Source organism: Toxotes jaculatrix, chromosome 4 (genome assembly GCF_017976425.1).
Source record: "Toxotes jaculatrix isolate fToxJac2 chromosome 4, fToxJac2.pri, whole genome shotgun sequence".
NCBI lineage: Eukaryota > Metazoa > Chordata > Actinopteri > Toxotidae > Toxotes > Toxotes jaculatrix.
In genome coordinates, this window is record NC_054397.1 from 12,318,056 (window position 1) to 12,333,510 (window position 15,455).

At 40.7% G+C, this 15,455-nt stretch overlaps 1 protein-coding gene across 1 annotated transcript; it reads left to right on the forward strand.

The window, feature by feature from the left end:
- Nucleotides 1-1,529: 1,529 nt before the first annotated feature.
- On the forward strand, nucleotides 1,530-14,652 carry lonrf1l (LON peptidase N-terminal domain and ring finger 1, like). The gene is made up of 12 exons (XM_041036265.1): nucleotides 1,530-2,257; nucleotides 5,323-5,441; nucleotides 6,473-6,595; nucleotides 8,693-8,890; nucleotides 9,011-9,224; nucleotides 9,598-9,703; nucleotides 9,831-9,945; nucleotides 10,060-10,181; nucleotides 10,345-10,503; nucleotides 10,696-10,858; nucleotides 11,041-11,193; nucleotides 12,752-14,652. Exons 1-12 carry the CDS (start codon nucleotides 1,660-1,662, stop codon nucleotides 12,908-12,910), a joined length of 2,229 nt encoding a protein of 742 aa, XP_040892199.1. The 5' UTR covers nucleotides 1,530-1,659; the 3' UTR covers nucleotides 12,911-14,652.
- Nucleotides 14,653-15,455: the final 803 nt, after the last annotated feature.

The window sequence follows — 15,455 nt, forward strand, 5'->3', positions numbered from 1 at the left end:
TGGCATGTAGACCAGCTGGTCAAGGTGACCTGCTGAAGTTCAAACTGAGCATCAGAATGGGGAAGAAAGGTTGTTTAAGAGACTTTGAACGTGGCATGGTTGTTGGTGCCAGACTGGGCTGGTCTGAATATTTGAGAAACTGCTGATCTACTGGAATTTTACTGGGTTTACAAAGAAAGGCCAGAAAAAGAGAAAATATCCAGTGAGCAGCAGGCCTCTGGGTGAAATGCCCTCTGGGTGAAAATTGCTTCAAGCTGATAGGAGGGCAACATTAACTCAAATAACCACTTGTTACAGGGTGTGAAAAAGAGCACCTCTGAATGCACAATACACTGAACCTTGAAGCAGATGGGCTACGGCAGCAAAAAACCACACCCACTGCCGCTCCTGTCAGCTAAGAACAGGAAACTGAGGCTAAAATTCGTATGGACTCACCAAAATTGGACAAGAGAAGATTGGAAAAATGTTGCCTGGTCTGATGCGTCTTGATTTTTGCTGCAACATTCAGATGGTAGGGTTAGAATTTGGCCTGAACAACAGGAAAGCATGGATCCATCCCACCTTGTATCAACGGTTCAGGCTGCTGGTGGTGGTGTAATAGTGTGGAGGATATTTTCATGGCACACTTTGGGCCCCTTAGTACCAACTAAGCATTGTTTAAATGCCACAGTCAGACTGATTTCGTGAACATGACAGTGAGTCACTCTACTGAAATGGCCTCCACAGTCACCAGATCTCAGTTCAATAGAGCAGCTTTGGGATGTGGTGGAACAGGAGATTTGCATCATGTGTAGCTTTGCAGTTCTTCTGTGAAAATGGTTCTTAAAACTAGATTTTTTTAAACCCTTCAAAACCAATGCCTCAGGATGGAGGATGAAGGACCAGGCACAGCTGATAGTCTATTTCAGGGGTGCAAATTTCCAACATATTGGCAATTAATCAGATTATGTAGACAGAAACAGTGTACAGTAAACCCAGGGCTTTTGGGGACCAGGACACAGTTGCCCACTATGCCCAGGTGGAGTATTGTACTGATTGTTTTCTTCCTTTGTTTTTTATGCTAAATTGAATACTTGCAGGAAAAGAAAATAAGGAGGTGACATAGAAAGAAGTGTTGCAAAGTGGCAGTAAAATATTTTAGAGTTTGGGCACAGCTTGGTAAAATAAAATAAATTACATAAAATTTAAACTTAGAAGCTGTTATAAAATCTTATTACACAACCAGTCATAAAGGGGTTTTCTGGGGAAGTTTTCAGACCGTTTTCGGGAACTTATTGATAGATATATCAAATAGGTGTTATGTAATCTGTTTTTGTTTTATATTCCAGTCTGAGGGCATTTAAGAACAGTGGAGTAGGGTTCAATCCGGAGCGCTGTGATCTGGCACGGTCACTCAACTTCTCTACGTCCTTTCCGTAGTTATGAAACTTTCCAGCGCAGGTTTTGTAACCGAGACGTTCTGACCAATCACGGCCCGAGTCTGCTGTTCACGTGATTGTGGTTTTTATGTAACAAACGGGTGTCTATGAGAAAGTCCGTTCACTATACTGTCATGGACCGCGGCAGCTACGGAAATGTATAGCCAGGTGAACAGACGAAAACCCAAATCTACATAACATTTATTTATATTTATTTATATATATATTTTTAGACGCTACAATGTCCCTCCAACCGCAAGTGGAGGACGCCGCGGAGGAGAGAAGCGCCTTCTTCATCGGCGCCGCTGACTCGGACAACGTCTCGGCGGAGGAGGACCACCATCAACTTATACTACAGAAAGCCAACGCGCTAGCATCGGAGAACTGCCTCAAAGAAGCCATTGACTGGTTTTCAGTGGCTATGCGGTATGGCCCAGTGCGACCTGAACAGTTGAGCACTTTCGCGGACTGTATCCTCCGCAACTTTAAGAGGAAAGAGGCCTTGCCCGACGCACTTTCGGGCCAGAGTCGGGACAGCCGTGGGGACGACGTGTTTGACTGTCCCAACTGTCATAGCTTTCTGGGTGAACCTGTGACCATAGCCTGTGGACATTCGTACTGCAAAAGGTGTTTACAACGACGGCTGCTCTCCAAATGTAAGCTGTGCAGTGAAGCCGTAAGGGGAGGGGAGAAAGCCAATGTAATTCTGTGCGGACTTTTAGATAAATGGTTCCCCGACGAGCTGAAAAAGTCGAAAACACTATGCGGAGTGGACGAGCTGTGCAGGAGAAAACGCTACCGAGAGGCCGTGTCGCTAGCAAGCGATGTCATCCGGAGCGGTAAGTGTTCTTAACATAACCTTAGACACCCATGTTGACAGGAGAGAGGTGTTTTCCGGTGGCGTGTCTGCTGCTGCGCACTCTCTGTGGAGATGTTGTGTATGTGTGGTGTGTTATTGAGACGCTGCATAATCAACAGTTGTGTAGAAATGGAGTAGGAATGCGCTTGAACATGATACTATAATTTGTTTGTTGTCAGTGGATCCCGAGTTCTACTGACCAACATTTTTGAAAAGTGTTAGCATCACTCCATGTGTTGTTCTGGTGCCAGACTCCTCCCATTGTCTGTCGTGTAATGTGGCAGGTCCTGCTTACGAAATTTCACAAGCTGAGCATGCGCGTTCGGTGCAAGTTGCATAAGGCAGGTCGTGACACATATTGGGGCAGTTTTGTAACTTATAAAGGGGGAGGGCATTTGTATTTTGTAATTGTTATGGCTTCTACAAGTCACTGTTTTTTAAAAGGCGGCGAGGACACCGTTTGTGGGTCGAGTGAGCAGGCAGGGGCAGGCTGGTGGGCCAGATAGACACTCTGCAAGGCAGTGAGCTAGCTTTTGTAACAGACCCTGACATTATGCAATGAACAGAATTGGGCTACTTGGGTGTCAGATGGTATTTAGTTAACAAACTTGTGATACAGGAGGTTTGTGGTTGGAAGGGTTGCTGGTTCAAATCCCAGTATCACCTGTAAAAGTTTGTGTTGGTGAAGTGAATGAGATAGCTAGATCTGAATCAAGCAGTCAGTTAATCAGTTCCTCGGAAAAGTATTTGGCAGTGTTTTGATAATCAGTTAACTGTTTTAGTGTGATAGCAGGCAAAAATTCTGAATATCTGGCAATTTCAACTTCTCAAATTATATTTGTTTAAAAATGTTTGTTTGCTGCTTTCCTTTGTCATGTGTGACTGTAGAGCCGAGGCAACTCACTGATTAATCAATTAGTCAGCCAACAGGAAAATAATCAGGATAAAATACTAAATATTTTCAGATTTCTGCCCCTCAGAGAGACTATTTTCTGCGTTTCTTTGCCCTATAAACTGAGTACTTTGGGGCGTGGGGGTGTTAAATATGGTTCAAAAGGGTCTAAAAAGTATTGTGGGTATCATGGCTTTCCTTCATGGCACTAGGAACTAATAGATACAGTGATGCATTGTGGGTAAGGCACTGCCCTGCAAGATAAATAATATATTTTTGTTCTATTGATTTATTATTCTTATATTGTGTGGATTGAGAATCCCTATGTGCAGCTGTTTAGAATGACGTCTATAAAGAAAAAAATAAAAAATCACAGTTCACACCCTGAAAAGACATTTTAGTCTGACAGCATGACTGGAAAATTTGTTCTGGACCTTAACCTGGGTTATGAGAGCTTATGGAAGCATCCATTGTATTTAGGTCAAGTGATATAATATCACATGTAACCTTGCTGTATCCCCATTGACCTCTGTTACTCAAACATTGACTGCAGGATTGTTCTTGAAGGACTTAACCTTTACGTTACAAGAATTTTGATAATCAGTTACTTGGTTAAGTACCTTTTTAAGAGAAAATGCCAAAACGTTACTGCTTTCAGCCCCTGTAATATCATTACTTGCTGATTTTCCTAGCCTTCTTTGAGAGTAAAATTAAAATCATTTTGAAATGATGGTTGGACAAAACAAGCAGTTCATTACCTTGGACTCTCAGAAATTTTAATGAAAAATTAAGACTTTTATTTCTGACACTAAGTAGACCAAATGGTTAATTGATTAAATAATTAGCAAATCGATAATGTAAATGATTGTTGGTTGCAGCCCAAATGTGTCCAGCAAAAGTGAGGTGTTTATGTGGGATTATTTGTCTTTGTGGTTACATTTTATGACCTTTTGTTTTTAAAACATTTGACTGAGGACTGACTGTTGACACGCTGTAAAAATGTAACACACAATCTCCCATGTTCCTGCTTTGTGGATCTCAGGTGGATAAAAGCAGTGAACTGCATAATTTACGGCCATATGAGGATAACTGGCATATCACCTTCTGACAAGACAAACTGTCACTTGTCACTTGACGTTGGGTTGGGGGTGATGCAGACTCATACCCCAGTGGGAGTGATGCAGTCGTACTACCTGCTTTTGACAGCACTGGCCCTCAGTGCTGCAGACAACCTAAGAAGCAGGACGGAAACTTCCAGATAATTTGGGCTACTTCACTGATGCTACGATGACTAGACAAATTACCACTGGTCCTCTTCACATTAGCATCTGCCATATATCTGAAAAAATGAGCCGAATCCCACGGGTTTCTGTGAAAGGTAATACATTACTGGGACTGATAGCATGCCATGTACAGAAAAATCACAGCTCAGTCCATGAATAAAGTTAGGCTGAATGGATGTTTGATGAAATGCAGGAAACGTAGTCTACAAACAGAATTCATTAGTCAGTAATGTCTGCTGGACAGTCTGCTTCACAAGGTCGAAACTAGCTCACAACAGATTGACATGGTTGAGTAATTAGATGAATGCCAAATGCCTGATTGTAACACAGCTCACATCCAAACGAATCTATGACTATGTTCATACTTAAACATCTTAATTATAATTTAGTCATACCTGAAAGTGTTCAAAGTTTAGGTCTCATATTCCCTGATATTGTTTGCTGCCTTCCTAAATGGCAGCAGTACCACAAAATCCTGCTACCACCAACAAAAATTTGTGAATTCACCAGTTTGTGGTTTGTAACAAAGGGTTGGATTTGAAACTGTCTTTGTGTCACCGTTTGGAGCAGAAATATATCCACAGATCTCTTGCTGCTCCTCTTGGCTTATGCAACTTATTTTCATTTGTGTTGTTTGCAGAGAATTGAGTGACACAGTTAATATATAATTTGTGTTTGTCTTGTGGTTGTGTAATGTACAGATATGCAGGAAATAATTTTTAAATCCTTCTCTTAAGGTAAATGTTACCTGCCTGAAAAGGTTTTAGGTTTGCCCAGTACTTAATTGACAATTTGATGTTTGTATGATGGTAAGATAACCCACACTGAATGACACACATCTAACCTAAAATCTCCTCCTGTCTTTTGCAGATCCAGAGACGACAGCGGTGGCACGACTGTCTCGAGCGGAGGCATACATGGCACTCAAACAGTACCGCCTGGCTTTGGAGGACACAGAATTTTGTTCTGGGTCCAGCTGTTCTGCTGAAGTAGGTCACTCAGTGATACTGCAGTACTTCATTACACCAGTGTTATAATAGGAAAAATGTTACATAAATTCATGTTTGCATTGAATGTTTTTTTTTCCTGTGCAGGCATTTGGTTGTTATTAGTCTAATTTAATGATGAAAGGAAAAATGAGTATCAGATGTGATTACAGATCTGATGCCAGGCTTTTGGTTGCTTCCAAGGATGGTGGCGTTGCCAGATAGTTTACATATGCTCACACACCTGCCTTTACTTAGTAGAGTCTGCCGTGTGTTTAATCTTTCAGTCAGTCTGTGCTGATATATTGGTCAGCCAGCCATTACTTAGAAAAAGTTTATTTTAAGAGTGCTGACTTCGAAGCCACAGACAGGGAGCACCTCACTGGTTGTGTCACTGGATTATAGTTACAAGTTAATGACCTGCAAATTGTAGGTCAGTTCAGATGCCAGATATTTATAATCTTGTTTGTTTATTTGCTTTGTTATAGGACAAAACTGTTTTAAAACTGAATTGTGGTTATATGACTTGGCAGCTTCACAGAAGCATAATTCAATAATGTATTTATATATTTTTGGTGCTCCTGTTTTTTGTTTGTTTACATGGCATATTTTTAACACGCTCCTGCTATTTTAATGTTGTATAAAAGGGGTTCTCTTTGGATAAATAAGTTACAAAAGAGTGTCATGACTAAAGAAAGTTTTCTAGTCCACAACTGAGTATGCAGTGATTAAGGTCAAAGCTAAATTACTGTTACATCAGTATCAGGAGACCAAATGTCTGGGTTGAAGCCTAGGATACTCTGTATCTGTGGTGCAGAGTATATCATGCAAAAACACTTGCATAATTGGAAAAGTCATATTGATTTATTGACAAGAGTTAGAAGTATTGCGTTTAGAAAAAGCTGCAAGTCTCGCGTGTGTTTAAGTAGTGTAACGTGTTTTGTCTGGCATGACAGTGAATGCCCAATGCAAACATAAATGCTGGTAAAGAAGTAAAATTAGTCTTTTTCCATTTCTCATTTCGTCCCTTTCAGGCTTTGTTTAGGAAAGCAATGGTGCTGCATGAGATGGGCCAGGTGGACGAGTCTCTCCAAGTCTTCCTCCACTGCCTGGCTGTCGACGAGGACTTCCCCTGTGCTAAGAGACAAGTGGAAAAGGTGAGAAAATGAAGGAGTTATGATTAGTCTGCTGGCAGTATGAGATGAGAAAGAGACAGCCAGAAGATTGGCTGTCAGTAGGGCCAAGGTCACACTGTTTATGCACATAAGCTGGAGGGCTGGAGGAGCTAGAGACACTGTACACAAGCTAAAGATTTAAGTGGAACTCTTACCGCTTTAACGTGACTTCAAGGAATTCAGGTATGTGAGTGTTCCAGCTCTTTGATTGGATAGCTGAGAATGTAAAGCTTTCCCATTAGGATCATTTGTTCTGTTTTTATAGCTAGCATCTGCTTCAAGCTTACACTGACCTAATGGAACCTGTCTCTTTTCATGGCATGGATCTTAAACTCCCACTTAACCGATTAAAGAAACAATTTAACTGGAAACAAGGTGGAAATGTTGTGTTTTACAGGCGTCTTGACAAAGGCACCTCTCGTATTGCTGTGGTTTTAGTAGAAGTTACGTTCTGCATTGTCCTCTACATATAGAAAATGTCTTTTACTTACTTTACAAATTATAGACAAAACCGTTCAATTGATTAATTAAAAATCTGTAATGAAAACAACTACATACAACGAGTAGTAATGTACTATATCCCAATTATATATAGTGGTTACATATCAGAAATGCAAAGTAAATTAATGGGCATGTTTGAAAGTGAATAAATCTAAACATTTTCTCAAAAATGAACATTATCCATTTTTCCTATTAGGATCATCTGTCATGGAATTATGTAAGTTGTTAGTGGATCCAGTCCTGTGACTCCTGCCTGTAATGTAACATTAGTACCACTTAATAGACAGACCATCACAGTTACATAAGCACCACACAGTTGATTCATGTATTGAGTACTACATACATTCTCAGAATAACATGACATTTTGTTGCCATTTTGTGAAGAAACTGAGTTAGATTCATTTGCTAATGCTGCTCAAGTTTTGTGTAATCATCTCTGAATCATCATTGGATAAGAAAGCATGCATAATCACATTAGTCATCTCTAGTTTTCTTTTGGTAAAAAGTGTATGAAGCTGATTGTACCCGCTGTTTAAGGCTGGTGGTTGTGTCGGCATCCTGGCTGAATTTGATCCTGTGAGAGACACTGCTGTTCAGGCTAGACATTAAGTCTAAAATAAGTGTGGGAGCCAGACAGCGCACATCAATAGATCGTCAAATCAAGTTTGTGTGCAGCCTGTAATCACACTTAAGAGTCTCAAAGGACTTCCCAGGGCCTTCCTCTAACGAAAATGAAACTGCAATGAAAACCGCAAATTAAAACAGCAAATTAATGAAAATGGTCATCTCTGTTCCTGTCACCCTCACTTAGAGATTTAAAAAAAAAAAATGCAAGAATCTTAGAAGTAAAATAAAACCATTTGAAAGCTCTTATAGAATTACATTTTAACTGAAAAAGAGAAATATCGCAGAAACTAAAAACCTAATTAGACGCCTCTAAAATCTGTAACTTGCATCAGTCATTCTTACACCAGATTTCTGTCTGTTCTGTTGCGTGGGGATGAAAGAATGAGTCTGTTTGATGTTTCACTGCAGCACAATCTGTACAGGTGCTTAAAATGATCTGTAGTTCAGAGACTAAAGTTCAGACCCTCAAGGTTCAACTGAGCTGGAAAGAGAGCTTGATGTTTGCTGTTACTGGGATGTATACATTGAGGTCAAACTAAGGTCACCCTGATATCTGTTCTGAACATAACACATCGCCGTGTATGTAATGACTGTTATAAGTTTGGTCTTGGTCATGATTATACAATTGGATTTAAAGTAGTTTAGTCTTTTGTCTATAACCCCATAGTATTTCATAATCAGCAGTAATGTTAACAATGGTAGTTGCTAAACCTTACAGGATGTTCTTTCAGAAGAAAACGTTTTGCGGTTATGTAGTATGCACCTTATCCATTAGGTTACCAGTGTGCCCTGCCTTTATGATTATTTAAGTAAAATATGACAAATATGGACACCGGCGTCCATGTTTGCCCCAACTGAGTGACTTTGGTGACACTGACTTCAGATGAGACTATTAAGTGCTGATCTTTTTGGAAGCTCTGCTTTGATGACAAACTGAGGTGCTTTTTACAGATCTTGTGTGACCTGCTCTCCCCTGCTGATGAGAATGTTACGGTTGGCCTGAGGGAAACAACGCAGAACACGTCGCCTCATTTGCGCAGCAAAACCCTTGTGGCCGATGCCCAAGTTCAGCCACAGAGCCCAGTCCAAAGAGAACACCAGCACCAGGCCCGCGCTTCTTCTGCACACCACCATCTGGACAACCAGGAGGTATTACCACACTAAATAGTAATCCTGTTACTAATGGATTCATTTATTGCTATTGTTTCCACATTGTTTAAGGGTCCATCATCATCATCTTCTTACCCTTGGTCTTATGTCATCATCTAGAAACGCTGGGAAAGTCTGGAGCGGCCTGTTCTGAGCCGAGCTCACTCGCTTCGAATGCATGGCTCTAGTTGCGGTGAAGAGGGTCTGAAGAGAGTTTGCTCTGCTCCTCAGCTGGGGGACCAGGACAAGGGGAGCCTGCTGAAGAGGAAGTTGTCAGTATCAGACACAGAGCCCTTTGTTGTGGACAGTGGAAGTAGCAAACATAAAAAACAAGGTCAGTTGCCTAGCCTGTCATTGTACTGCTTTATGGTTTTCCCAGTGTATTAAATTTTAATTTCCAAATCAGATTTCCTTTGCTTCTGTTATTACAATAATGTCCTATGCAAGAGCTCAAAACATATAATAGTAATATTGGTGCACGAGCGTGAGCCTAAATGCAGAGTTTAATTCAGACCTTTTGCAGAAATAATATAAGATGGGTTAGGTAGACACTCACCCACATCCTGCTGTGTATACCCTGTTACTCAAAATTATTGCAAAGCACCCAAGACCATATTTAGTGACTTAATTGGCAATATATCTGTGTCAGAGAAAATGCTTTTGTAAATAAAATAAACTGTAAAATGCACTTTCTCCTTTGACTTCAGGTGTTGCGAAAGGCTCCAAACAGCAGGCTGCCAAAGCTAAAACTTGCAGAAGTGTTCCTGAGAATCTGCTGGACCCAAATGACTTAGAGTGCTCTCTCTGCATGAGGTAGGGACACACAATACTGGGCCACATGCTCATATATTCCATGAAGTTTACATACTCACGATGTGTGCTTGTAAATAACTGAACATTCAGAACTACCAGTTGATTATTGTATCTCTGATCATTACAGGTTGTTTTATGAGCCTGTGACTACACCGTGTGGCCACACCTTCTGTAAAAACTGTCTGGAGCGCTGCTTGGACCACACACCCCAGTGCCCCCTCTGTAAAGAGAGTTTGAAAGAGGTGAGAGACCAGTCTTGGCAGCCGTTAAATATGGACATTAATCTGCTTTTGTAACTTTTGAAGTGCTAGACTGCCTCCTGTATTAATCATTAACTTGCATCCTGCCGTCTCCAGTATCTAGCATGTCGGAAGTACATGGTGACAACTGTCTTGGACACGCTGATCAAACAGTATTTGAGTCAGGAGTATGCAGAGAGGACTAAAATTCATCTGGAGGAGACCAGAGAGCTTTCTGAGTAAGCAGCTTTTCCATTAATTTGCATTTTCTTTTTTTTTCTTTTTTTTTCATTTATTGACCTGGCTCTTTCCACTGTTCATCATCAGATTTTTCTGTATTTAGAAGATTCAGAGAGGTTCAAAGGGCCTAAACTGCTTATCTACTTGTTGTCCTCTGTGCAGTCTGACGAAGAATGTGCCTATCTTTGTGTGCACCATGGCTTACCCCACCGTGCCTTGCCCCCTGCATGTCTTTGAGCCACGTTACCGCCTCATGATTCGCCGCTGCATGGAAACGGGCACGCGGCAGTTCGGGATGTGTATCAATGATCCCCAGAAAGGGTAAGCATGCAAGCACAAACGTGGTTTAGATTTGTATGAGTTACAATATTAGAGGACCTTCAAACTAGACATATCTACACATCTAGATCAGCTGCTTTTTCATCACAGTTAGCTTCCACTGTACACATTCATTGTTGGGGTATGAAATATCTGCCAAAACTCTAAATGAACGATTGTTGTCCATCATTACAGGTTTGCAGATTATGGTTGTATGCTGATCATCAGGAGCGTCCATTTCCTCCCTGACGGACGATCAGTAGTGGACACCATCGGAGGAAAACGCTTCAGAGTCTTGTCCCGAGGAATGAAGGATGGTTACAGCACTGCTGACATCGAACACTTGGAGGATACTAGGGTAATTGCCACATGTTCTGCTTTTATAATCATTCTCCACCCAAAATCTATATTTTAAATTATGAAACGGCCTTTTAAGTCTTCAGGTTTTTTGCAGGGTGTCATGTTAAATTGCCTTTATTTTTTAATTTCAAACAGTGCAAAAGTGATTGGTGTACTAACAGACTGACTCTTGCCTGTTAGGTGGAGGACAGTGAAGAGTTAGAGAGACTACAAGAGCTGCATGATGCAGTGTACGAGCAGGCCCGCGTCTGGTTCCAGAACCTCAAGATCCGCTTCCACAACCAGATCCTGCAGCACTTTGGACCCATGCCAGAACGAGAAGATGACATCCAGGTAAACATCCAGCTCAGTGACCCTCTGCTTCCGTCTTGTGGAATTTAACTAATCACTGCCCAGATTAGTTTACCTTAGGACCATATCTGAAACACTGCAGCAGTTACACAACAGTTCACATAAATGTCACTTTCTGCTGTATTGTAATTGCTGCATTAATCTGCAGCAGGTGTGTAGATGCTTGTGTCTGAGTCAGTTAATAAGGGCAGATGTTTGCACCGATATGTGAGCTTGGTCAAAAAGACGAGAGCTTGTAGAGCCTGTATCACTAATCTCAGCAGGGTTTGTAAAGCTTTTATTACTTTGTTAAACACTGCAAGACGCTTTCATTCTTTGCCTGAAATTGGATCATCTCATGACACACTTGTTGTTTGGGGAAACCCATATTACTGTGGATTCACCTGCTTTCACCTGCCTCAGAGGTCTTATTACTGCAGCACATTTGTTGTCTGTGCTGAGCTCTGGCTCTGCAGCGCTGAAAGGGATTACAGCTCTGCTCTTATGACAACCATGGGGCGGAGTCTATTCACAATGTAGGCTAAAGAGCTTTATGAGTGCTTCATACCTAATCCCACCAGGCCCTGTTACGTCAGAAGAGTGTCATGAAGAGAATCCCCCAACTCTACCATGTGCACATGCTCTAAGAAAGCAAAGCATCAAGTCTTGATTTTTGCTGCTGTTATGTAATTTTGGAACATTTTTGCTCCAGGGAGAAACACAGCAGTACTTTTATCAACGACAAAGGCGTTTGTCTTAAAGTAAAATGTAGCACAGACAGTAGATATCGTTCACTTCAAATCCTTGTAAGCGTTAAGCACATTTTGTAACTGGCTCAGGCTCCGTGTCTCGAAGAAACAGGGAGTTTTGTTGAGCTGTGTAACTCTGACGCAGACATGCATTCCTCTGGCAGATTACTGTAAAAGGTCATTTATGAGAGCCACAGTTTGTGCTTGATCAAAGTGTGTATAAATCTATATTCAAAGTTTAAAAAAGTTAGCTGATTAGTTTGAAACAATGTCAGGAGTGAATGGATTTCATTACAGCTCTAACATTAGAGCAAAAGAGTGCAGAGAAGAGAGCGGTGAGGCTTCTGTCTGTTCAAGGAATTGGCTGAACAAGAATAGTAACACAAAACTCTCAATGGCAGCTGCACAGGAGCTTCACGTGTATTGATTGCTGTTGCACTTGGCATTGTTTTGATTCACTCAATACATTGAATGTCCAGTGTACTGATACCCAGCCTTTCTTGTGTGATAATCACAACACAATGAAAAAGACTCTGATTTAATTTCAATTGCTTGCACAATTTTTTTTTTTTTTTTTTGGTTGTTTTGTTTTTCTGAGGACAAAGCTGTTCAGAATATAACCTACTCTACCCAAAAGATCTGAATTCAAGTGAGATGGCTGTGTACCACTATTTTAACACAATTAAAAAATAATTTTGTAGTGTGTGATTGGTTCAAAGATTATCTCAGAAATTATATTATTGTGTCTTGAAAAAGTATATATTTTTTTGTTATGAAAGCAATAGTCTTATGCTTTTCCTTCTTTCTTCTAGGCAACTCCCAATGGTCCAGCTTGCTGCTGGTGGCTACTGGCTGTCCTGCCTATCGACCCACGGTACCAGCTCTCTGTCCTCTCCATGACCAGCCTCAAAGAACGCCTGGTGAAGATCCAGCACATCCTCACATATCTTCAAAGCATCCCCAGCAACTAGAGCTTCCTCTTCTCACCACCAGATACATCCCTTGGACTATTAAACTACATTCAAGCAACCCTTGTATCAACACCTCACCAACTTTTGTTTTGACGGCCATCTCATCTTTTTGAACTTTTATTTCTACAGCTATAAGACTTCTCATTTTACACGTCTGTATTAAGCCTACACAAGATCAGAGCAAAGCTGAAAAATCCTTGAACTGTGGATCACTGAAACCAGAGAAATGGCCAAACCACCTCAGGGATACTTCCAAGAACGCACACTATTTGTGATTGTCAAAAGATATTAGGAAAAAAAAAAAAAATAAGGCATATATCTCATCAACTGTTCTCATCTGCTCTTATTCTTAATTCAATTCATTTTCATAAGAACTTCCTGAATGATGTTGTTGACATGAGAAGAGTAGCTGCTACTCCACTTGGTTAATATATTGTGATGCTGTTGAAGACAACAACAGGGAGTAGTGCATCTAAGAATCCCCTTTGAGTGTACCTCCATTAGGGATAGCACTGAGGTGAAGAGAGTCTTTTATGGTTTGTGTTGTGTCTTCTCTGGTGAGACCAGTGTAAAGGAAGTTTTTTTTTTTTTTTTTTTCCCTCTCGGCTATAAGATTTCTGTTTACACGGAGAGGGGATGAGATGATTCTTTGGAACAAAATCCAAAATGCTGAAAGTCCAAAAAGCGATAGCAAGATGTAATCAAATGTGGTTTAGAGGAACCCATCAGAACTTGCAACTTGCTCAGCCAAGTGCAACTAAAGGCTGGTGTATGTGTACCAACGCACGATGAAAGTATTAATCGATCTCTTCCAAGCGTCAGGTTTTCTTCTTAATCACTTCTCCCACATGCTTACCGTGCTCAGCTTCCATCGCTGCCTCTAAATGTTGGCATAGGATCTTTATGTTGAAAGAATGAGACGATCTGTGTTTCTTCCAAGTTGTCATGCAGAGGTCGGCCATTTTGTGCCTCCTCTCCTAACATGGGGGTTTGTAGGAACAGTCATGGCCCTGAAATCGTGTCTTGATTATGTGCTTTTGAAATGCTTTTCTTCCTCTCACATTTAACCTTAAGTTGTGAGCCCTATCTTCCAAAACGTTTTGTTCGTCATGGACCTTTGGAGTTCCTGCTGGTGTGTGAGGGTTTGAAATGAAAGTGTTGAAGAGTTCAGTGGTTCTGTTCTTGTATTATTTGTCTCTCCTCAAAACCAAAATATTCAGCTTCCCATTGAACTAACTTAAACTGAATTAATTTATAAGTGAAAATTTATTTGTACATTCTGACCATATGTTTGTAAGAGAAATTATAAGGGGGTCTTGCAATATTATGACAAATTAAAACACGACATAAACAGCATGTATACCACCAATGGGTTAGCATTATTTTTCATTCAAAGCTGCTCTGTCTGCTTGGAGGAGAGAGAGTATCTGCAGTTCTTCATTCAGGGGGCTGCGTTTGCCTTACACCATTTTGCATTGTTATTTACACGATGCGTTGGCTTGGTTACCATTCCTTTTTGTCGTAGTATGAAGTATGTTTTAAATGTATTTTTTTCCCCTTTCAGTTAGTTTGAGGCATCATGTGTTCACAATGTGTATAAAAAAAAAAAAAAAATTCAAGTCAAGGCTGTTGTGTGTAAATCATTTGTAAAAAGGCTTTTTGGACAGATCTTGCTTTTTTGCTCAGATGTTTTAAGTTATCAATTTTCAATAATAAAAGCACCTCTTTTTTCAGTTTCTGCATATGTGGTCATTGTTTTTCAAATTTAATAGAAGACACTGTTGAATATAAACTTACTCGATCTTGTGGAATCCATGCTGTGAAAAACTGAAGCTGTTCTTAGAGCAAAGGGAGGCCTCTACCCAGTATTGGTATGGCATTCCTAATAAAGTGCTAAGAGAATAGGCACGGTGGAGCTTTCATCTCACAGAAGCATCTCACTGTAAAGCTCACCCATCCAAACCACTAACCCAGGACATCAGGTTCTGGTTCAATTGTTAGCATATTCTCAAACTGGGAGCAAAAATATCACAGAGGTAGAAAATATACAAGCTTCTAATTCAGTCTTCTCATTCTACAGCCTGCTGTTCCTGCCAGAATTCTCAAATTTGGATTCATCAGTAAATAGGACTTTATTTTTCCCCAGATGTTAACTGTGAAAGGCTGGTGTTTCTCAGCCCACCCCAGGCGTTTGGCCTTGTTCCCCCTCCTGATAAGTGGTTTAGATGCTGCTACTCATCCTTTGAGACCACTACAACACCGCTTTCTTTTGACAGTACTTTTGCTGATTGGAGTTGTGTGTTCTTTATCAAATTCTATATCTGTGATAAAGTTGTTTTTTTACCTCCCAGGGAACAGAGCTTGATGTATTGATCGTCTGATGGCGTGGTCAGTTTTGGTCTGTCTGATCGTGCTTTGGATACAACTGATCCAGTTTCTGCAAAGCTTTTTAGAGTTTCATGTACTGCCCCCTTAGAAACCTTTAGTCTAGCTATGATTTGATGCTGACAAATCCCCTCTTTGCTGAGAACAACAATTTGACTTC